This window comes from Dryas octopetala, chromosome 9 (genome assembly GCF_963921425.1).
Source record: "Dryas octopetala chromosome 9, drDryOcto1.1, whole genome shotgun sequence".
Lineage (NCBI taxonomy): Eukaryota > Viridiplantae > Streptophyta > Magnoliopsida > Rosales > Rosaceae > Dryas > Dryas octopetala.
This window is the reverse complement of record NC_141374.1, coordinates 11,940,100-11,962,931: the sequence shown is the minus strand read 5'-3', so window position 1 is coordinate 11,962,931 and position 22,832 is coordinate 11,940,100. Positions and strand designations below refer to the sequence as shown.

The 22,832-nt window shown below is 37.7% G+C and overlaps 7 protein-coding genes across 7 annotated transcripts; 3 read left to right on the top strand and 4 right to left on the bottom strand.

The window, feature by feature from the left end:
* The first annotated feature begins 102 nt into the window (after positions 1-102).
* Positions 103-944, top strand: LOC147274128 (late embryogenesis abundant protein At1g64065-like). Its single transcript, XM_086256896.1, has one exon. It carries the CDS (start codon positions 202-204, stop codon positions 826-828), a length of 627 nt encoding a protein of 208 aa, XP_086113022.1. The 5' UTR covers positions 103-201; the 3' UTR covers positions 829-944.
* Positions 945-3,210: 2,266 nt separating this feature from the next.
* On the bottom strand, positions 3,211-4,152 carry LOC147274127 (late embryogenesis abundant protein At1g64065-like). Its single transcript, XM_086256707.1, has one exon. The coding sequence runs from the start codon at positions 4,051-4,053 to the stop codon at positions 3,427-3,429; it is 627 nt and encodes a 208-aa protein (XP_086112833.1). The 5' UTR covers positions 4,054-4,152; the 3' UTR covers positions 3,211-3,426.
* Positions 4,153-5,291: 1,139 nt separating this feature from the next.
* LOC147274126 (late embryogenesis abundant protein At1g64065-like) lies at positions 5,292-6,269 on the bottom strand. Its single transcript, XM_086256867.1, has one exon. It carries the CDS (start codon positions 6,115-6,117, stop codon positions 5,488-5,490), a length of 630 nt encoding a protein of 209 aa, XP_086112993.1. The 5' UTR covers positions 6,118-6,269; the 3' UTR covers positions 5,292-5,487.
* Positions 6,270-6,833: 564 nt separating this feature from the next.
* Positions 6,834-7,916, top strand: LOC147274125 (late embryogenesis abundant protein At1g64065-like). The gene has a single exon (XM_086257396.1). The coding sequence runs from the start codon at positions 6,905-6,907 to the stop codon at positions 7,535-7,537; it is 633 nt and encodes a 210-aa protein (XP_086113522.1). The 5' UTR covers positions 6,834-6,904; the 3' UTR covers positions 7,538-7,916.
* Positions 7,917-10,525: 2,609 nt separating this feature from the next.
* On the top strand, positions 10,526-11,405 carry LOC147274124 (late embryogenesis abundant protein At1g64065-like). The gene has a single exon (XM_086256839.1). It carries the CDS (start codon positions 10,616-10,618, stop codon positions 11,240-11,242), a length of 627 nt encoding a protein of 208 aa, XP_086112965.1. The 5' UTR covers positions 10,526-10,615; the 3' UTR covers positions 11,243-11,405.
* Positions 11,406-15,137: 3,732 nt separating this feature from the next.
* Positions 15,138-15,820, bottom strand: LOC147274123 (late embryogenesis abundant protein At1g64065-like). The gene has a single exon (XM_086257157.1). The coding sequence runs from the start codon at positions 15,779-15,781 to the stop codon at positions 15,155-15,157; it is 627 nt and encodes a 208-aa protein (XP_086113283.1). The 5' UTR covers positions 15,782-15,820; the 3' UTR covers positions 15,138-15,154.
* A 5,814-nt stretch (positions 15,821-21,634) lies between these two features.
* On the bottom strand, positions 21,635-22,501 carry LOC147274122 (late embryogenesis abundant protein At1g64065-like). The gene has a single exon (XM_086227632.1). The coding sequence runs from the start codon at positions 22,399-22,401 to the stop codon at positions 21,829-21,831; it is 573 nt and encodes a 190-aa protein (XP_086083758.1). The 5' UTR covers positions 22,402-22,501; the 3' UTR covers positions 21,635-21,828.
* Positions 22,502-22,832: the final 331 nt, after the last annotated feature.

The following is a 22,832-nucleotide window of genomic DNA, read 5'->3' as shown; positions in this document are numbered from 1 at the left end:
CGCGTTTGCTTAGATTTCGGCATTTCGTGGAAGCTTATACGTACCCACCACTTGTTCAAAGTTCAAACACGTACTATATATACCAAGCTGCAGAAGCGAACATTCCAACAAACAAGTACACTTGCTCAATTCTTAATTTAGAAAGCTACACAGATAAAAAACAGAGCATTTTCTTTCAAAGCTTTCAATTGGAAAAGAAAGATGGCAGAGAAGAACCAGCAAACCATGCAATCGACAAATGGTTACACAAGAAGTGATGGAGAATCTTTGCAATCCCCAGATGAGCTCAAACGCCAGAAGAGAATCAAGCTGTTTACGTATATTGGTATTTTCATTGTCTTGCAAATTATTGTCATGACCGTTTTTGGACTCACTGTGATGCGTGTTAAGACCCCCAAGGTCAGATTAGGCGCCATCAATGTCCAAAAGCTCAACTCTGTGCCAGCAACACCTTCATTTGACACAAGCTTCACAACCCAAATCAGGGTGAAGAACACAAACTGGGGTCCCTATAAGTTTGATGCAGGCACTGTAACGTTCATGTACCAAGGCGCGACTGTGGGGCAAGTTGTGATTCCAAAGGGCAAGGCTGGAATGCGTGGCACCAAGAAGATCGATGTGACAGTGGATTTGAGTTCCAGTGCATTAAGCAGTTCTAATCTTGGCAGTGAATTGAGCAGCGGGGTGTTGACGCTGAACAGCCAAGCCAAATTGACTGGAAAGGTTGAATTGATGATGATCATGAAGAAGAAGAAGTCTGCTACAATGGACTGCACCATAGCATTGGATGTGTCCGCCAAGACGGTCAAAAGTTTACAATGCAAGTGATCAGAAGACTAGCTAGTTCTTCATTTGTTATTTTCTTTATTTATTTATTTTTTTGTCTGTGCATGACGCTTTGTATTTGTTGTAGAGCCTATAATGATTACTTATTTTCTTTTCAATCACTGAGGTCTCTGTTTTTTATTTTATTTTTTTATTTTCTATGATATGATTGAATATAGAAACAGATGCTGAACTTCTATATAATAGCATGAATACATGGTTACTCATATATAATCATGTCAGTATAATTATAACAAATACCTGGCATGCATAAGATGGAATATATTCCCTCGAACTCAAGGTATAATATATTTTAGGCATAAATTCAATTTAGACACATAACTATATAAGCTATTTCAATGGGGTCCATGAACTTTAAAATATTTCAAATATACACCCGATCTATTATCTAAATTGAAAAATAAATTTCTGTACATTGATTCGTTGAGAGATCAGTTAAATGACAGCTTGGCTTTTGCTGACTGGGATTACTTGGCGATGTGATGCTATCTCAGCAAACATTTCCCGCCAAATGAGCGACACAGACCCACAATTTAATAATAATAGAGAGAGAGAGTTTGTGGGCCCGTGTCAGGCGTTAGGTGGACCCGTGTCGCTCATTTCCCGCCAAATGAGCGACATAGGTCCACCTAACCCCTGACACGGGTCCACAAACTCATCATCTCTTTCTCGCTTATTGAACACAAGTGAGGGATTTATATTTGAATTTGGGAGAAAACGTGATGTTTTTAGGAGACTAAATGGTTATGAGAGCGTTCAACGAGCGGGAAAGAGGTGATGGGTGTGTGAGCTCGTGTCAAGTGGACATGTGTTGCTCATTTGGCGGGAAATATATGCTGAGTTGGTGTCACGTCGCCAATTAATCTCCGTTAGCAAAAGCCAAGCTGACATTTAACTGATCTCTCAATAAATTGATGGACGAAATTTTATTTTTTAATTTACATAATAAATCAGGTGTATATTTAAAATATTTGAAAGTTTGTAGACCCCGTTGAAATAGCATATATAGTTATGTGTCTAAATTGAATTTATGTCTATATTTTATATATATATATATATATATATATATGCCAAGTTGAGCTTGGCAATAAGTGCCTGAAAGTGTCTTGGAGATAATGAGACATGTAAGAATATTAACAACTGGCAAGTTGACCACTCAAAGCAATTGAGTGGAGGGATAGAGCATGTACCTTACCAAACAAAGTGACAATCAATCCTAATTAATATTTAATGCGTTCATAAATAAATTGAGAATGATGCTATAGCTAGAAGGCAACGATAAAAATTGGCAAAAACGACAATTGCAAGGTCACCATGGAAGAAGATTCTCTTTTGGGTGGCACTCCTTTGTAGACCGGACCAACCATACCTATTTATATAATTATGATATATACGCATGTTGCATACCACTCTTCTTGTTTATTGTTATGCACCAAATCAGACCTATTATTATAACTTATAAGTTAATACTATTGGTGCCTGAAATCGGTCCAAATGATGAATGTTGGAAACCTCATAAAGAACAAAAGAATATATAGTTGTTCACCCAATCCGATTTAATTACAGACCACGTCTTCTTTGAAAAAGGGTTTTCACTATATGAATGAGAGGATATTTTCAAAGTATTTGACGTAGGATATAGCCATCACTTTAAAAAGGGGTCCCTAGCTAATTTAAGTGGTGAGGGTCCCTTTTATAGACAAACCCATTCTTTTTTCACAATTTCTCAAGTGGAGTTCAGAATTGCATGCAAGATTGCAAGGGGAGTTCGCTTGATTGCAGATTGGTCATGGCCCAAAGACCCAACATGGCATAAAAGCCCAATATAACACAAACAAAACAAACACACAAATTAACACGCGTTATATGCTATACATTAACAAATTCAATAATGTATTTTTTTATTTATTAATTTATGTTGATAGGTATTAATCACATTAACACATTCACATTCAAATTCAATGTTCCTCTGACTTTTGAAGTGCTTTCTTGTTTCTTTTGCAGGGGCTCGTGATATTGACTTGTGAAAATTTTTGGTCACACAACAAACCGTGTAAAGTTGAAGGTTCTATGTCTATAAATATTTATCATAGAATAGAGTCTTACACCAAAATACTGAAAGGTACTTACAGAATTCTTAAGGCCATCTAGAAGCCAAAATATTAACCTGAGACAAAGTTAACTGCACTTTTGCACGATAACTAGCTATTAATTAATTTGAGGTGCCCTCCATGATTTGAATAGTGATTGTCATGGCTGCTCTTTATTACCTGTTAAACTAGGCTTTTTTGCCTGGCCAAAAAAAAAAAAACTAGACTTTTTGGGATTTTTTTTTTTTTTTTGCTGTTAATTAGGAGCATGATATATGACAAAGTTTATTTTAAATAGATGGTCTCTGTTTATTAAAACAATAAATAAATAACATCATAGCTAGCTCTACAAGACTACAACAAATCCAAACCTCAAACAGGGAAAAATTAAAGAATAAAAAAATAACAAATCAAGAAACTAGTTAGTCTTGGTCACTCAGCCACCCAAATGCTGAAGATGCAGCCAAATTTAATTAGACCGTCTGTGTTTTCACTTGCATTGTAAACTTTTGACCGTCTTGGCGGACACATCCAAAGCTATGGTGCAGTCCATTGTAGCAGACTTCTTCTTCTTCATGATCATCATCAATTCAACCTTTCCAGTCAATTTGGCTTGGCTGTTCAGCGTCAACACCCCACTACTCAATTCACTGCCAAGATTTGAACCGCTTAATGCACTGGAACTCAAATCCACTGTCACATCGATCTTCTTGGTGCCACGCATTCCGGCCTTGCCCTTTGGAATCACAACTTGCCCCACAGTCGCGCCTTGGTACATGAACGTTACAGTGCCTGCATCAAACTTATAGGGACCCCAGTTTGTGTTCTTCACCCTGATTTGGGTTGTGAAGCTTGTGTCAAATGAAGGTGTTGCTGGCACAGAGTTGAGCTTTTGGACATTGATGGCGCCTAATCTGACCTTGGGGGTCTTAACACGCATCACAGTGAGTCCAAAAACGGTCATGACAATAATTTGAAAGACAATGAAAATACCAATATACGTAAACAACTTGATTCTCTTCTGGCGTTTGAGCTCATCTGGGGATTGCAAAGATTCTCCATCACTTCTTGTGTAACCATTTGCCGATTGCATGGTTTGCTGGTTCTTCTCTGCCATCTTTCTTTTCCAACTGAAAGTTTTGAAAGAAAAATGTGATTCTGTTTTTGCTGTTTAGCTCTCGAAATTATGAATTGAGCAAGTGAAGTAATTGTTTGTGGAAATTTTGGGCGAATGCTGTGTTGTATTTATAGTGGTTGGAAAGGATTGGCGTAAGCTTCCAGGAAAATGGAACCAGAACGCGCATAGCTGGGTAGAGTTTATTGATTTCTGTCTGGTCTTCTAGAATATGGTTGAGAAAGTGATTTGGAAGCTATTATACTATTCACATGTTAAACTTATCAGGCATAGACCCTTCCCACATATTAAACTGATGAAAAAAGAAACCAATTATAGAATAATAGAAATTCATGATGTCATAAAGACTTTGCCTAGCTACAACACAAAAGGATATTTTCAATTCACCATCTAGAAGACTATTAAGTCAAAAACTCAAAACTGTGCGCGTTTGGCTACATTTCAGCATTTCCACCTACAACTAGATACTAAACTTTGCTCACTTGCTCAATTCATTTTAGCCTTTACCTGCGAAACATTTTCTTTCAAAACTGCTTTTCAGGAAACAAATAATATTATTATGTCTGTGAAGAATGGCAGAGATTTGAATCAGCAAATGACTACTCCAAAAAGGGCAAAGAATCAGTCACCTTGCAATCCGAGGAGCTCAAATGAAGAAGAGAATCAAATTGGCAATCTATGTTTCTGCTTTTGTTCCTTTTTCCTCTGTATCACGCTTGGATTTGTTGTAGAGCTACAATGTTATTCATTTGTTCTTTTAACTAGAGGCCACTATCTTTCTTTCTTACTGTGAGATGCTTTCTATATATAAATTTAGCTTTAATTTTTATTTTTGGTGAATGAAGGTGGTACAATAGATGTCTCAGTCGATTGGTATCCTTGTCTTTCATTTTTAATAAGTACAGTTTTCCCAGCCTTAGACAAAAGCTGATTCTTCTAAGTTCCATCCTCCAAGTTATTGCCAGTCTATCCTTCAAGTAATTGAAAACTTTGATTCATTTGTTGGCCAACAATATTTGGCAACCGCAAAACAGTTTTTGCGGCAGAATCCAAATGGGACTTCAAGCATACATGAAATGTTGGACATTAATTCCAGAGAGTTTGGTTCTTGCTCTCCCCATTTTCTAAATAAAACACATGGATGCATGCAGCCGTATCAATGTATTTGTTGTTATTCTGACATGATTTTATATAAGTAAGCCAGGTATTCTTGCTATTAATTGTAGAAATTAAGCACCTGTTTTTATATTCAATCATATAAAACAAAGAAAACAGAACAATGACCTCAGTGACAAAAAAAAAATTAATAAATCCCATTAATAGCTCCACAACAAATCCCAGGCGTCAAACAGAGAAAAAAAAAGAAAGAAGGAAAAGAAAATAACAATTAAATAACAAATAAAAAACTAGTCTTGATCACTTGCATTGTAAACTTTTGAGCGTCTTGGCCGACACATCAAATGCTATGGTGCAGTCCATTGTAGCAGACTTCTTCTTCTTCATGATCATCATCAGTTCAACCTTTCCGGTCAACTTGGCTTGGCTTTTCAGCGTCAACACCCCACTGCTCAACTCACTGCCAAGATTAGAACTGCTTAATGCACTGGAACTCAAATCCACTGTCACATCGATCTTCTTGGTGCCACGCATTCCGGCCTTGCCCTTTGAAATCACAACTTGCCCCACAGTCGCGTCTTGGTACACAAACGTTACATTTCCTGCATCAAACTTATAGGGACCCCAGTTTGTGTTCTTCACCCTAATTTGGGTTGTGAAGCTTGTCTCAAATGATGGTGTTGCTGGCACAGAGGTGAAGCTTTGGACATTGATGTCGTCCAATCTGACCTTCGGGGTCTTGACACGCATCACAGTGAGTCCAAACACAGTCATGACTATGATCTGAAACACAATGAAAATACCAATATACGTGAACAACTTGATTCTTTTCTTGCGTTTCAGCTCATCTGCAGATAAAGATTCTGCGTCACTTCTTTGGTAACCATTTGCAGAGGCTAAGGGATAAGCCTGGTGGGTTTTCTCAGCCATCTTTCTTTTTCTTTTCTGATATAAGCAATAATAAAATTTCTCTGCTTTTGTGGGCTTCTATTTCTGTGATGAAAGTCGGAAGAGGAGGGAATTGTTTGTGGAAATAAAGGAGGAGTAGTGTGTTATATAAAGTGTTTGGGTTTGGCCAATTTCAATAAGTTATTTAGGGGAATGAACTTGCTGGAAATGTGAGTTGGAGTTGGAAGGAAGAATATTTTATTGCTTTCACCAAACGCGTCCAGAGATGGGAATTTCATTGACTTCTAGATGATCGTTGACTTTGGTGAATATATTAAACATCAGAATCTGCAATTTTGATATTTTAACAGGTAATGCCGCATATGTAAAATTCCCAAGATATTAAATTGATAAAGAGAAATGGAGTATAGAATAATAGAAAGCTATGACGGCATAAAGACTTTTCCTAGAACACATTACACATATAAGGATCTATAATAAGTCTGCTTACAAAGTCCTACAGCAAAAACAAAAAAGCCAAAGTTAAGCTCTTCCAAAGACTCGTTCGACCCTCTAGAAGACCATGAGTCCAAAACTCCAAACTATGCGCGTTTAGTTACATTTAGGCATTTCCTGGAAGCTTACGCATACCCATCATTTCCTCTGAACTCGATCGTAAATCAAATATTTGTCCAAACACTACTATATATACCACGCAGCATTCCGCCAACATCAACAAACAAGTACACTTGCTCAATTCATATATAATTTACAAAGCTTAACATCAGAAACAGATCATTTTCTTTCAAAGCTTTCCAGTAAAAGAAAGATGGCTGAGAAAACCCACCAGGCTTATCCCTTAGCCCAAGCAAATGGTTACCAAAGAAGCGATGCAGAGTCTTTGGAATCCGCAGATGAGCTCAAACGCAAGAAGAGAATCAAGTTGTTTACGTACATTGGTATTTTCATTGTGTTTCAGATCATAGTCATGACTGTGTTTGGACTCACTGTGATGCGTGTTAAGACCCCCAAGGTCAGGCTGAGTGCCATCAATGTTCAAAACTTCAACTCTGTGCCAGCAACACCTTCATTTGATGCAAGCTTCACAACCCAAATCAGGGTCAAGAACACAAATTGGGGTCCCTATAAGTTCAATTCAGGAACTGTAACGTTCGTGTACCAAGGCGCGACTGTGGGGCAAGTTGTGATTCCAAAGGGCAAGGCCGGAATGCGTGGCACCAAGAAGATCGATGTGACAGTGGATTTGAGTTCCAGTGCATTAAGCAATTCCAGTCTTGGCAGTGAATTGAGCAGTGGGGTGTTGACACTGAACAGCCAAGCCAAATTGACTGGAAAGGTTGAATTGATGATGATCATGAAGAAGAAGAAGTCTGCTACAATGGACTGCACCATAGCCTTCGATGTCTCAACAAAGACTGTCCAGAATTTACAATGCAAGTGAGAAAGGACAGCATCGATGGACTTTGTAAATGACTGTAAATTTGGTAATTGAACCAGGCTGCATATTCAGGATGTGGATTGCAAAAGATCAACATTCAAGACTAGTTCTTGGATTTGTTATTTCATTTTTATTTTATTCTTTTTTTCTCCGAGTGATACCACGATTTTCTTTAGAACTATGATGTTACCCTGTTCTTTTAATTCTTAGGCCTTTGTTACTCATTTTACATAATCTTTTCTTACTGCTGCATATAATGAAGAGACTCTTGTTTTTCTTTCATTGTCTCTCTTTTAAAATCATGTGTCAACTTGGTACATGCTCCTTTGCTACCAAGTCAATGTCTGTCATAATGTTTTTTAGAGTCATTTAGAATACATCCATTTTCAACACCCTATTTTAGAATACGCCCATTAGGTAGTTTAACATTTTTTATTATTTTTTTTCCTGATGTCAGCTAATAGTTTGGGTATTTATTTCTTGATATTTACAAACGAGAAAATTACAAATTTGGTCCATATATTTTATACCTAGTTCAATTTTGGTCTACGATTATTTTAAAGTTCAATTTTGGTTCACAATTTTTTTTAATTTATGATTTTAAATCATTTTTGTTGTGTTTTCTTCAATTATAATTGAAGTTTAAGTTATATTTCATCATTTCTTAGTCATAGGAACTAATTTGGAGTATTAAAATAAAAGAAAATTGAAATTTGGTAAAGTTTGAAAATTTTTTAGCAAAAATTAGTAGTTTCAGATACCTTACTTTGGGGTCAATTATCTTGAGTTTTAGAACTCCGATTTGAATGATCTTTATATGGTTGTAAAGAGGAGACGCATATTTTTAAAACAAGTATATGTTTGTTGAATTTGGCTGAGATTTAATAGAGTAAAAGGTGGGACAAATTTGAAATAACAAATCTTGACCTTTATTGAACAATTAGTGGACTAAAACTGAACTTAAAAAAAATCGTGGACCAAAATTGAACTAGTTATAAAATAAGTAGATCAGATCTATAATTATCTCTTTACAAAATATACCATCCTTTTTTTATAGGTAGTCAAACACGTTAATTAAATGCGTTTTGAAAAACCTATACAATTAAAGACCCAAAAATCTTGCAAAACCCCAAAATCTGAATTTAATACCCAGAAAGCATTAAGAGCCAGTTTGGTATTACTGTGAGAAAAAACAGCTGTGAAGTAAAATTAGCTGTAAAGTAAAGCAGTTGAGTGTTTGGTAAACTATGTTTTCAAAAGTGTTGTGAGTGCAATAAACAATATCAAGTGTTTAGTAAATGTTAATATAAAAATGTTGTGACTGTGTATAATTACTAAAATGGACATAATGCTGAAAGTGCATTTCACTTATTTGTTTGGTAAAAATAAAATATTTTTTTACTTGTTTTTGAAATTTTTGACTACAAATTTTTATTAGCATTAATTTTTCTAAGAACAACATTACTTAATAAGTATGCCTATTATTTTTTTAGGTATATTATAATTTTAATTGTATAAATAAAATATCATAATTAATTATCACACTATAAAATATAACTAACAATGGACATATTTTTTAATTAAAAATAAACAAATAAAAATTATAGAAATCAATAAGGGTATTATGGGTAAAATAAAAAATTCATTGTTACTGTAAGTCACTGCAGCTTTCAAAAAAAACCTAAAAAACCTATTTTCTGTTTTTGCTGTGGTAGTTGAGAATTATGGGGAAAAACAAATTCAAAAATTAGTTTATATCAAAAGGATAGGGTAATATCAAATTGGGCCTCAGAAATAAGTGTATCTCTAATTAACTATTTTTTAAATAAAAACTTCATGCATGAAAGTCTATAAAAGTCTGTCACTTAAAAAAAATCTTTAAAAACCATTGAAAATCTAAATTGAGTACACCCCCTACTTTGGTCTTTCGGAGGAAGATCATGAAATGTTGCTCCCGAATGAGAAAGTATGGTAATTGCATGTAACATGTAACATTCTGTCATTTAGTTTTCCCCTCTCGCTAAATTGTAACCCTTTAAAGGGGTCATTTTTAATTCTTCTTCTTCTTTTTTAGAAGATTAATTTCCTATATTCTGCTCTATTTCTCTATGTTTAGATTTCATTTTTTAACAGTTTTTAATTGTGCTTTTTGTGGTTGAATGGCGACCATATTATTCTAGACGACAATTTAAGTATTGCCATTTTCTATAGTGGTCTTTTGATTCTTTTTCCCACCATCTTCTCGAGCAATTAGCTTGAGGACAGAGTCCATTGAAAAAAAAAAAAAATAGACAAGAAGAAAAACATAAAGGTCATTTACAAGCCAATTGGTAAATAACATGGCTTGAAAATTGGACAATTATTGAGCAGTTTATCAGCTTATCAGTGTCACCTTTCCTCAGTGATTTAAATCAGAAATAACCTTAGTATTTTATTTCAGATCCACCAATAGCGGGCGTCCACAGTTGGGAAATATATATTGACTTCTAGATGATCGATGACTTTTGTGAAGACCTTTTAGGCTTTTGCTATGAGTCATTGGTGAACATATCAAACATCAGTATCGGCAATTTTGATTCCCAAGATATTATACGGATGAAAAGCAAAATAAAGTATAGAATAATAGAGAAGGCTGTAACGGCATAAAGACTATTTCTAGAACACAAACAAGGACTGCTTACAAAGTACTCGGCTTCTTGTTGTGGGATATTATTTTTTATTTTATTTTATCCTTTTCTTTGTAAGCTATGTGGGCATTAAGACTTGAAGTTACAGCAAGAACCCAAATTAAGCTCCTCATGGGAACTCATTCGACCCTCTAGAAGACCACAAGTCAAATACTCCAAACTATGCGCGTTTGGTTACATTTGGGCATTTCCAGGAATTGAAGCTTACACGTACAAATCATTTCCTCTCAATTCATAAATCAAATACTTGTCCAAAACACTACTATATATACCACGCAGCATTTAGCCAATATTACAACAAACAATTAGTACACTTGCTCAATTCTTAATTTAGAGAGCTAAACAGATAAAACACAGAGCATTTTCTTTCAAAGCTTTCAACTGGAAAAGAAAGATGGCAGAGAAGAACCAGCAAACCATGCAATCGGCAAATGGTTACACAAGAAGTGATGGAGAATCTTTGCAATCCCCAGATGAGCTCAAACGCCAGAAGAGAATCAAGCTGTTTACGTATATTGGTATTTTCATTGTCTTTCAAATTATTGTCATGACCGTTTTTGGACTCACTGTGATGCGTGTTAAGACCCCCAAGGTCAGATTAGGCGCCATCAATGTCCAAAAGCTCAACTCTGTGCCAGCAACACCTTCATTTGACACAAGCTTCACAACCCAAATCAGGGTGAAGAACACAAACTGGGGTCCCTATAAGTTTGATGCAGGCACTGTAACGTTCATGTACCAAGGCGCGACTGTGGGGCAAGTTGTGATTCCAAAGGGCAAGGCCGGAATGCGTGGCACCAAGAAGATCGATGTGACAGTGGATTTGAGTTCCAGTGCATTAAGCAGTTCTAATCTTGGCAGTGAATTGAGCAGCGGGGTGTTGACGCTGAACAGCCAAGCCAAATTGACTGGAAAGGTTGAATTGATGATGATCATGAAGAAGAAGAAGTCTGCTACAATGGACTGCACCATAGCATTGGATGTGTCCGCCAAGACGGTTAAAAGTTTACAATGCAAGTGAGAAATGATATCAGTGAGTGCAGGAGGGTGAAATCCATGCACTTTGTAATTGACTGTAAATTTGGCGATTGAGCCAGGCTGCACATTCATGATGATCAAGACTAGTTCTTTGATTTGTTATTTCATTATTATTTCATTTATATATTCTTTTTTCTTTTGTGTGACACCATGATGTTACCTTGAGCTTTATTTATCTGGCCAGTGTTATCCTATTTTTTTCAATTATTTTTCTTTATTGCTTCACATAATGAAGGGAGTTTTTTGTACGTCTTTCTGAATTCTCTCTACAACGGGTTTAATCAGGCACATCTAAAGTTTGGATAGACACCCAACTTTGCAATGAGGGCTACTATATGCACATCCTTATTTCTCTCACTACACACCCCCTTTAACCATTTTGTGAAATGACAAAAAACACCCAAAACAAAATTACCATAAAGGACAGAAAATACCAAAACTCACCCAACTTAATTCATTGCCGGCCTCCTCCACCCGCCACTGCCCTTGTCGCCGGCGATCGGAGTCCTCACCAGCGGCGCATCTTCTCCTTCTCTCTCTCTCTCTCTATCTCTCTCTTCCCTCACTCATTCTCTTTTCTCTCTCTATTCATCTATATTTTGCATGTTCCTTACCGGATAGTAGAAAGTTTTTGACCTCTGATCTTGAGGCCAGCAAGCTCGCTGGCCTTCCTTTCCATCCGACAAGGGACTTGCGAAAAAGAAAAACAAAAAGAGAGAGGGAAGAGAAAGAGAAAGAGATAGAGGAAGAGAAAGGAGGGGAGGAAGAATGAGTCGACGACGAATGCAATGGCTGTGTGGAGGCCAGGAATGGGTTGGGTTTGGGGTGTTGTTAGGGTTTTTTTTACTAAGTGAGGTTATTTGGTAATATTTGGGGTGTGTAGAGAGAAATTTAAAAAATTAAAAAGTAAAATAGGGTGTGTAATGGGAGGAAAGAGGGTGTGCATATGGCAGCCCTCTTTGCAATTTATAAGAACACTGTATTCTTTTCATTCAGTCCTTCACTTACTCTTTGTCCCTTTAGAGGTCTTTTTGGGGTAAGTTCCCACCAAAGGTTTCCTAGTAAGGTTTTGATGACATAATTATATATCCTATGGCCCGTTTGGCACTGCTTATTAGGAAGCGCTTCTGCTCATAAGCACATATAAATTTTTATAAAAATTCTAAGTGCTTCATGGAAAAACACTTACATGTGCTTCCTTCTAAACAAATCACTTATAAGCTCTTGTATAACTTATAATTAAGCACTTTTATTTATTTCTATCAAAAATGCTTTTGGTAATTCTATATGGTGGACATATCACATATGAGGAAGAGTGTCGAAAATGCATGCCCTAGTCCCTAGTGGCAGACCTAGCTTCAAGTACTAGGCCTGGAAAAAAAAAAAAAAAAAGGTTGTAGAATTTAGAAGAGAAATTTAGAAAACTAATCAATTTTTGCTGCCATTACAGACTTTTAACCATTTTTCAAAAAATTTAGAGTTTTAACACTCGAGTCAAATTTTTTAAAATTTAAAAAAAGGTTAAGAGTCTTTAATTGACTTCAATTTGGGTTAGAATTAGGCATTTTTAAGTGGGTTTGACAAGAAATTTTTCTCAGTGAATGGGTTTAAATAAGCTACAAATGAGACTGTTGGCTAAAACTTAATGGGCTGTCAAATTTACATAAAATAAAAATTTTAAAAAAATTTTAGTTGAGCCAACCCAAGTTACAACTGTAGAATTACCCACAAATAAAAATAGCATTTAAATCATATCACGTTCTATTGTTTAATCTTTATTCCATCCATTTTTAAAAGAAAAAAAAAATTGGGTGAGAGGAGGTTTGTTACCATTAAGATCATATCATACATAACACACTCCATAACATGATACTCATAGTCTTTCTAACCACAAATTTTAACTTTATAATATATAGTAGGGTAAAATACGATTTTGGTCCTTGTGTTTTGACCAGAAAACACATTTGGTCCTCGTGTTTTAAAAATTGTCAATTTAGTGCTTGTGTTTTGTTCCGTTAACAATTATAGGACAATTGTTAACTTATGTCAATTGAAATAACGATTTTGATATTGTGAAGTTTGTGTGCAAGGGCTTAAACGGATTTGATATGTGTCGAGCCCGGCCCTGAGGTTAGGCGGGCTGGGCGACTGCCTAGGGTCCATGCACTTAGAGAGCCTCTAATGAAATTTTATACCCAAATAACCCATAATCAAATAGACCTCTTCAAATTAAAATGCAACTGTTTTTGCTAGGTTTTAAAGGAGATGAGTCTTTTTCTTTTAATTATTCAAGCCCAAGGTGATTTTAATCACCACTTATTTGTATTAGGGTGCTTCACAGGGCTGGTCCTATTTTCTCTCATTCTTTAAACTAATACTTTAACGGATTTTGGTTTTTGTCTAAATGAGAGCCTGAATTTGGGCTAGAGGCTAATGTTTTGTTTGTATTAATTGTATATAAAAATGGATGTGTGTCTCTCTCTTTGTCTAGGGCCTCCATAAGCCTTGGGCTAGCCCTGATCTGTGTAAACCCAAACATGACCCCTTATCCTATTCCTCCATCCAAGTACGTCTCCATCATCCAACATCAATCTACCTTTGAGTAGGGGTGTAAACAAGCAGAGCCAAGCCGAATACCATCGTGCTTAAACTTGGCTTTTCTAAAATATATCGAGCTTGAATTTGGCTTGGTTTGTTTCTTATATGAGTCGAGCTCGAACGAACCAAAAATAATCGAGCTCAAACGAGCCAAAAATAATCGAGCTCGATATGAGGTCAAGCTATATCGATCCAATTTACACAGTCTTATCTAATGGTGTACCTATACTACTAGCCTACAATTGCATGTCTGTAGACAATTTTTTTTTTTCTCATGAATTTATTAGTGATTCATCTATACAAAAATGATATTTCATGTAATTATCTATGACATTCTTAATTCTTTGTAGTACAATTATATATGGCATATCTAACATATGACCACCATAATCTAAACATTATTATAACTTAGATGAACATACGAGCTACTCACGAGCTTTACTAGCTGAACATACCAAAGCTCAAGCTTTGCTTGTTTCTTAAACGAACTAACCTTGGCTTGAATTGTTTCTTTTACAAATTGTGCTTAAACAAGCCAAAGTCAAACCAAACTCGATACGAACTCGAGTTGTATTGAGCCGATTTACAGTCCTATTCTTGAGAATTTCTGCTACCAAAGAGTTAAAGACTCCCGACTTGTAAAAAGTGACGAACAATAATGCTTTCCAAGCATGACCTTATTAAAGCCTTCTAATGTTGAAAGCCAAGCTCTCCCCTGTTATTTTGCCTTGCAGAGTCTCTGCCATGTAAACCAATGAATGCCTTTATTTCTATTTTCCCCAACAAAGAAAGTGGATGAGAGTTGAATCACATTCATGGCATATGCTGACAAGGCTTGAGTATTTATGCATACATGAATTTGCTGACTATACACTTCCTCCCGGAGCATTTCATACCTTTTAATTTAATTGCATCTTTAGCCAAGTACTGTTTCTGGCTTTCCCCAAAGAGAAGCATACTGTGAGTACTTATTGCCAGCGGATATATAGATCAGGACACACATAGGAAGTGTTTCATTCTCGCCCTCCTCTTTCCCGAACTAAAACACATGGATGCATATACGGTATGTATTATTGCTATTGATTATAGAAATTAAACACCTGCTTCTATTTTCAATCATTGAAAACAAAGTAAAAAGATCACTGGCCTAACTGATTAGAAAAAATCAATAAATTTCATTATAGCTCCACAACAAATTACAAAAAGAAAATAAAAATTAAATCACAAATCAAGAACCAGTCTTGATCACTCGCAATCCGAATCCTGAATTGCAGCCTGGCTCGCCAGTCTTGCATGATCACTTGCATTGTAAACTTTTGACCGTCTTGGCGGACACATCCAATGCTATGGTGCAGTCCATTGTAGCAGACTTCTTCTTCTTCATGATCATCATCAATTCAACCTTTCCAGTCAATTTGGCTTGGCTGTTCAGCGTCAACACCCCGCTGCTCAATTCACTGCCAAGATTAGAACTGCTTAATGCACTGGAACTCAAATCCACTGTCACATCGATCTTCTTGGTGCCACGCATTCCGGCCTTGCCCTTTGGAATCACAACTTGCCCCACAGTCGCGCCTTGGTACATGAACGTTACAGTGCCTGCATCAAACTTATAGGGACCCCAGTTTGTGTTCTTCACCCTGATTTGGGTTGTGAAGCTCGTGTCAAATGAAGGTGTTGCTGGCACAGAGTTGAGCTTTTGGACATTGATGGCGCCTAATCTGACCTTGGGGGTCTTAACACGCATCACAGTGAGTCCAAAAACGGTCATGACAATAATTTGAAAGACAATGAAAATACCAATATACGTAAACAGCTTGATTCTCTTCTGGCGTTTGAGCTCATCTGGGGATTGCAAAGATTCTCCATCACTTCTTGTGTAACCATTTGCCGATTGCATGGTTTGCTGGCTCTTCTCTGCCATCTTTCTTTTCCAATTGAAAGCTTTGAAAGAAAATGTTATGTTTTTGCTGTTTAGCTCTCTTTTGTGTGACACCATGATGTTACCTCGAGCTTTATTTATCTGGCCAGTGTTATCCTATTTTTTTCAATTATTTTTCTTTATTGCTTCACATAATGGAGGGAGTTTTCTTTATTTTTCTCTCTCTGCGACAAGCTTAATCAGGCACATCTAAAGTTTGGATAGACGCCCAATATGCACACCCTTATTTCTCTCACTACTACACACCCCCTTTAATCATTTTGTGAAATGACAAAAATCATCCAAAACAAAATTACCATAAAGGACAGAAAATAAAAATAAAAAACAAAACAAACCAAAACTCACCCAACTCCATTGTCGGCCTCCTCCACCCGCCACCACCCTTGTCGCCATCTTCTCTCTCTCTCTCTCTCTTGCAGGTTCCTTATGTCGGCCTCCAGATCGAAAAAGAGAAACATCGAGAGAGAGAGGGAAGAGAAAGAGAAAGAAAAAGAGAAAGAGGAAGAGAAACAGAGAGGGGGGAGGAAGAATGAGCCAGTGATGAATCCGGCCACCTCCGGCGAATCCAATGATGTGTGGAGGCCGAGGATGGGTTGGGCATAGGGTTTTTTCTTTTGTAAGTGGGGTTATTTAGTAATATTTGGGGGTGTGTAGAGAGAGATTTAAAAAGTCAAAAATTAAAATAGGGTGTGTTGAAGTAAAGGGTGTGTAATGAGAGAAAAGAGGGTGTGCATATAGCAGCCCTCTTTTCAATTCATAAGAACATTGTATTCTTTTCCTTCAGTCCTTCACTTACTCTTTGTCCCTCTAGAGGTCTTTTTTGGGTAAGTTCCCACCAAAGGTTTTCTAGTAAGGTTTTGGTACACAATTATATATTCTATGGCCCGTTTGGCATTGTTTCTTTGAAAGCGCTTCTGCTCATAAGCACATACACATTTTTATAAAAATTCTAAATGCTTCATGCAAAAGTACTTAGATGTACTTCCTTCTCAAAGAAATCACTTATAAGCTGTTTTATAACTTATAATTATGCACTTTTATTTATTTTTGCAAAAACACTTTTGGTAGATTTATCTTGTGGACATATCACATATGAGGAAGAGTGTCATAAAGGAGTGTGGCAAAAACTTCCATTTTCGCAAAATTCTGGTGGGCCAAGGCCAAAAATTATAGGGGGATTCACTGGGCCAACTGGGATGCTGTGTGTCGAGGAAAATATGGTAGTGGTCTAGGATTCAGACACAGTGGTGACTTTAATCAAGCCCTGGTCGCCAAGCAATGTTGGCGTCTCCTCACTGCGCCCAACTCGCTGGTGGCAAGGATTTATCAAGCTAAATACTTCCCCAATAGACTCCTTCTCCATGCCCAGCTGGGCAGTCATGCTTCACATATCTGGAGATCCCTCATTTGGGGCAAAGAGCTTCTCCAACTGGGACTACGGTGGAGGGTGGGCACTGGGCTCTGTATTCGCGTGTATCAAGATAATGGATCCCAAGGCCTTCCTCCTTCCGAATTTGTTCTCCTCCCAGATTGGCGCCGGATGCAATTGTCACTGAGCTGTTTTCGGCCCCAGGTGCTTGGAACGAACGTCTCATCCGGGAATCATTTTGGGAGGAAGAAGCCACTGCGATTTTGAGTATCCCCTTGAGTACACATATGAGAGAAGACTGCCTCCTTTGGCACTACGAACGGAACGGCCTCTACAGTGTCCGTAGTGGGTACAAAATTGCTCGATCTGAAAAAGACAGAATTCTGGAAATCCCACTACTTCCACGGGTGTGGATTCAAATATATGGAAGACAATTTGGACCTTGCAATGCCCAAATAAAATTAAATCCTTTCTCTGGAGATGTATGCACAACTTTGTACCTGTTGAACAGTAAAAAAAAAAATTTCAAAAAAAAATACAAAGGTTGAGGTTGAGATAAGATCCCCATATACCATGTGCCACATTAATTTCAAATGAAAACAAATTGAAAAGTGAGATAATGTGGATTTATCTGAAAGCTTAATTATCTCTTATCTGATGAGTTTAAATTTAAATGGAGAGTTATCTCATCTCCATCTGCTCTCATCACTTGGACTTCCCATGGACTCTATAAATAGAGCATAAGGGATTCAGAAAAAAAGAGGAGAGAAAGAGGAGGAGAGGACGCCAAAAGGCTGAGGAAAGGGAGGTGTAGAAAGCAAAAGTACAGTTGCCAGAACAAACATTACAGGTAGCTGTCATTCTATGCCATTCATTTCATCTCTATTTTGGGATCGATTCAACCAAAATTCTCCTTCAATGGCGTGTTGAATCAAGCCTTTGGATTCGTTTAGAATCCTCTTAAGACGGCTTTTGGATTCGTTTAGAATCCTCTCAAGACGGCATTTGGATTCGTTTAGAATCCTCTCAAGACGACCTTTGGATTCGTTTAGAATTCCCTCAAGACGACTTTTAGATTCGTTTAGAATCCTCTCAAATGTCAAATATTTGGATTCGGCTGAATCCTTGCTCTCTAAAAAAAAAAATTTGGTTTCGGCTAAAACCATCATGAGCTTTAAATAATAGATTCGGCTGAATCTTTCCTCTTCCAAATTTTGGTTTCGGCTGAAACCCTAAAAAAAAAAAAAAGTTTACCAAAGGATTCGATTGAATCCATTCTCTTCCATTCGGTTTCGGCTGAAACCACAAAAGTATATCAAAGGATTCGGCTGAATTCATCTTCAAATTAGTTTTGGCTGAATCCATAAACAAAAAGGATTCGGCTGAATCCGCACAAAAAAAATGGATTTGGCTAAATCCTCAAAGAAAAAAGATGGAATATTGCTGAATCCACATTCCCCAAAATGCCACAGAAAAATCACATTCTCTGCCATCAGTCAACAAAGAAAACAAGTCTTATGGCTGAGATATATTTCCTTTGCATCAGACGAGGAAAACAAAGAAGGAGAAAGGCACGAAAACAAGAAAAACAACAAATGGACAGCAAGCCAGGAAAAAAATAAATGAGAGAAATAAGGATCAACTTCTTGCTCTCTGCAGAGAGACGCAGACAAGGGACGTGTTGCTGCTATACTGATGCATGCAAGGAAGAAAGAGCTCTTGCCTCTTCAAGTTACGGCAAGGAAGCTCAAAGATTATCTTGGCCTTTCATGCCAAATTCTGCAAGAGAGGCCTTGTTGGGTAATACCTAGCATGCAAAAGAAGTCCAACTTGGAAGGAGGCGCAGCAAATAAGAGGGAAAGACAAAAGGCCTAAAGTGGTCTGCTATTCGATCTCTATCAATTTGGCTATCAAAGTCATCAAGCTAGTGAACCCATGTGGTTGCTTGGGCCCACGGGAGCTAAAGGCTACTTCCCATTTGGATTGCAATTTGCAATTTAGAATGCAAGTCTACAAATTAATTGAGCTTGCATCCACAAAATCAGAATACCCATTAGCAAAATTAAATTACGTACCAATAGAAAATTAATTGGTAGAAAATTAAATAAAGCTTAATGGGCTCTTTCCATTTAACTTTTGCCCATTAAAAATATAAAGTGTGTCAATTACAAAATAATTGATACAAAAATATTAATGGGCACATTTTCCTCCAAATCCTAAATTTTTAAATTTGTACAAAACCAACACTCTCAAATTGGTATAAAACCAACTCTCTCAATCGGTACAAAACCGAAACCAAATCCAAACCCCAAATTTAAACTCTCAAATTTGTACAAAACCACCTTTCTCAAATGGTACAAAATCATCTCTTTTAAGTTGGTACAAAACCAAATATCTCAAATCTAAATCCTAAATTCAACTCCAAAATGGCACAAAGCCAATCAAGTCAAATTCTTTCACCGAACTACGTCCGGTTTGATCCCATCATAGGGTACGTAGGCAATGTGAGCAAAATTCACACTCAACCTCATTCACAAAATTCTCTAAATTCCCTTAGGAATTAATTCATATAAATTTCTTCGAATTAATTTCGTACCAAATCAAATCCACCCAAATCCTTCAGAAATTAGTTCTACACACACAAAAGTCCCTGAATTAATTTCTCAAATCAAATCCAAGAGTTCTAAACCCTACCCAAATTACACAAATCATTTAAATGGGTCATTCACCCATTTAATTCCCAAAAAACGCGGAACTACGTGTGGTTTGATCCTGCAATGGGTACGTAGGCAACCTAAAATACAAGTGCAATCGCAATAACAAATAAATTTCATTTCAATGGGTCTTTTATCTATTGGAAATCTAAACACTCATTAAAGTGATCCGTTGGTTTCATTGCATTTGGAATCAAAGAATGTTTCCTTGAGTCAAGGGACTGTAATTAAGAGATGTACTCCATCTTGAATGGGTCGTACCCAAAATAATAAAAACCCTCCTTCCATAAATGAATTTAGGTGAAATTATGTTGGGTAATATTTATTATTTATTTACAAATTTTGTTCAACAGTACCATGCCGAGCTACTTTATACAGGAGGAAGGTGACCATTGACCCTTCTTGCCCCAAATGTGGGCGAGTCACTGAGACCTTGCTACACGTTCTCTAGGATTGCCCCTTTGCTCATGATGTCTAGAAACTCTCAGTGCTACATGGTGGCTCGAAGAGTTGGAATTGGGACGGGTTTACTGGACTCCTACGTTACTTATATGCAACTCTCTCCCAAACTGAACTGACCCTTGCAGCTTACATTTGCTGGCAGGGGCGGATGCAGGGTGGGGTCAATGGGGTCAATTGACCCCATGAACCCAGAAATGCTAGGCTTGAGGAAAATTTTTGACCCCATAAAGTTTGGGTCTTGGTGGCAGGCGCAAGGGCAAGAATGCATTCAATGTGTTTGTGTAAATGTCTAAACAAGAAAATAAGAACTAGACTGCAGAGAAAGGGGAAGAAAGGCTGAAAGGGTGAGTGACAGAGCAGAACCAAACCAGACCCAAGGGCCAAGGCAGAAACGAAGGGCTGAAATGCTGAAGTCAACTCTCCCTGCGCAATTGTGCGCCTGCGCTCGCTCACGACGTTAGACCCAGAGACGTCATCGCCCCCTGCGTGGCTGCTCCCTCGCGACTGCCTTTGCTCGCTGGGTTAATTTTGCCCCCATAATAGTTGATTTCTGCATCCGCCACTGTTTGCTGGGGTTTATGGAATGCCAGAAACGACTTCCTCTGTAATGGCTCTGTCACCTCGCCCCTCAAGCTTTTTGATCGGATGGATGAATTTGCGCGCAACTATATGGAGGCCAACTTAAGGAAGGAGAACACACCGACACCGGCATCGGCCCACCAATGGAGGTGTCCATTGCCTGGTTGGGTGAAAGTCAATGTTGACGGTGCGGCCAGATCTGTGTCGGGTGCTCGAGGAGTTGGGATTGTGGTTCGAGATGAAGATGGTCAATTTTTGGCTGCTGGAGCGTTACAGACGCAACCTTTCTTATGCTCTGCTCACACCGAGTTGGTCGCAGCAAGAGAAGGACTACGTTTTGCTTGGGACTTGGGTTTCAGACATGTTTTACTGGAGCTTGATGCTAAGGATGTGGTGGCAAAGATTGTGTCCCAATCGCTTTATTTGGGTGCTGATGCTGCTCTGCTCAATGAGGTTGTGGAATTTGGTTTATTATTTTCCTCTTTCTCCTGTCAATGGGTACCTCGCAGCTGCAACATGGCAGCTGATGCTGTAGCCAAAATGGCCTTATCATGTAATGCGTTTTCCACTTGGATTGAGGAAGCACCCCCCTGGTTGCTCCCAATCCTCTTAGCAGATGTTTCCAATTCTCCTTAATCAATGAAAGCTCCTTTTCTCAAAAAAAAAAAAAAAAAATCAATTGATAATAATAAATAGATCCAAAACATGATATACTCTCAACACATTTCTTTATTCATTTTATTACGATCCAGGAATAAAAAATAATTAAGCTACATATTAGCTAGTTATGTAAACATATTCAAAGGCCACCAAAAAGGGAAGAAAAACAGAGTCCATCGAAAGAAAAAAAAAAAAAAAAAGAACAAATTAAAAAACAAACAAGAACAAAGATGAAATCAAGATCATCATTTACAAGCCAAATCGTGAACTTTCCGGCTTGGCAAATTCACAACCATTGAGCAGTTCATGTTGGCAGTCTTGCGCTTCTTCATCAGCCCCATCACTGTCACCTTCCCTCTCACTCTGGAAAGGGCGCTCAGTGTCACATTCTCTGCATTCAGATCATTTGTAAGCATGGCACTATCTACCCCAGCTGAGCTCACTTCAATGGTCACATTCATTCTCTTAGTCTTCCTAAGTTTGGCCTTTGATTTGATTATGTCACCTTTGCCCACAATGACATCCCCATATGTGACATTGGCTGTGGTGGGATCAAACTTGAAGTGCCCAAAATTCTTGTTCCTCACTGCAACCTCAGCAATCAAGGTCATGTTGAAGGAGGGAGATGTGCTATTGGAAGCAGTGAAGTCTAGGCTTTCGACTGTCACGGATCGAAGTCTGACACTTGGGGTTTTGATTTTCATCACAGTTGCTCCAAAAACGGCCATGACTATGACTTGGAACACAACAAAGACAGCAATGTATGCATAGCATTTTCTGTTCTGCTGGATCTTCTTGAATCTCTCAGATTCCAACATGGCTGCAGGCTCTAGCTTTTTGGGTGCACTGATCAAATGGGTATGTGCCAAAATTTGATGTGTGTCTAAGGTGAATTAATTTGTTTGCAATTTGTTGGTGAAATATGAGGTTGGTTGCTAGCAATATATACTGTTGGGTGGGGGTCCCCGAGAGCCTGTATTTTTTGAAAATGTCATGGAAGAGTGAAGGAAATTATGGGGTGTATTACTTTTCTTGTAGAGAGTACGTGTTGAAAAATCTTCAGTCTTAAGGCAAATTGTCAATAGAGGCGCTTGGACGCGTTGGTCGAGTATAGAAAAATTAAAATACTTGGAAGTCTCTGACCATAAAACCAAAAACTTAAGGAGTCTAAAATAGAAGCTTCCAACAAAGGAAAACTAGGCCCATAAAACTTCTTAATTAGCGGCTGGGTTTAATTAGGCTCAAAGCC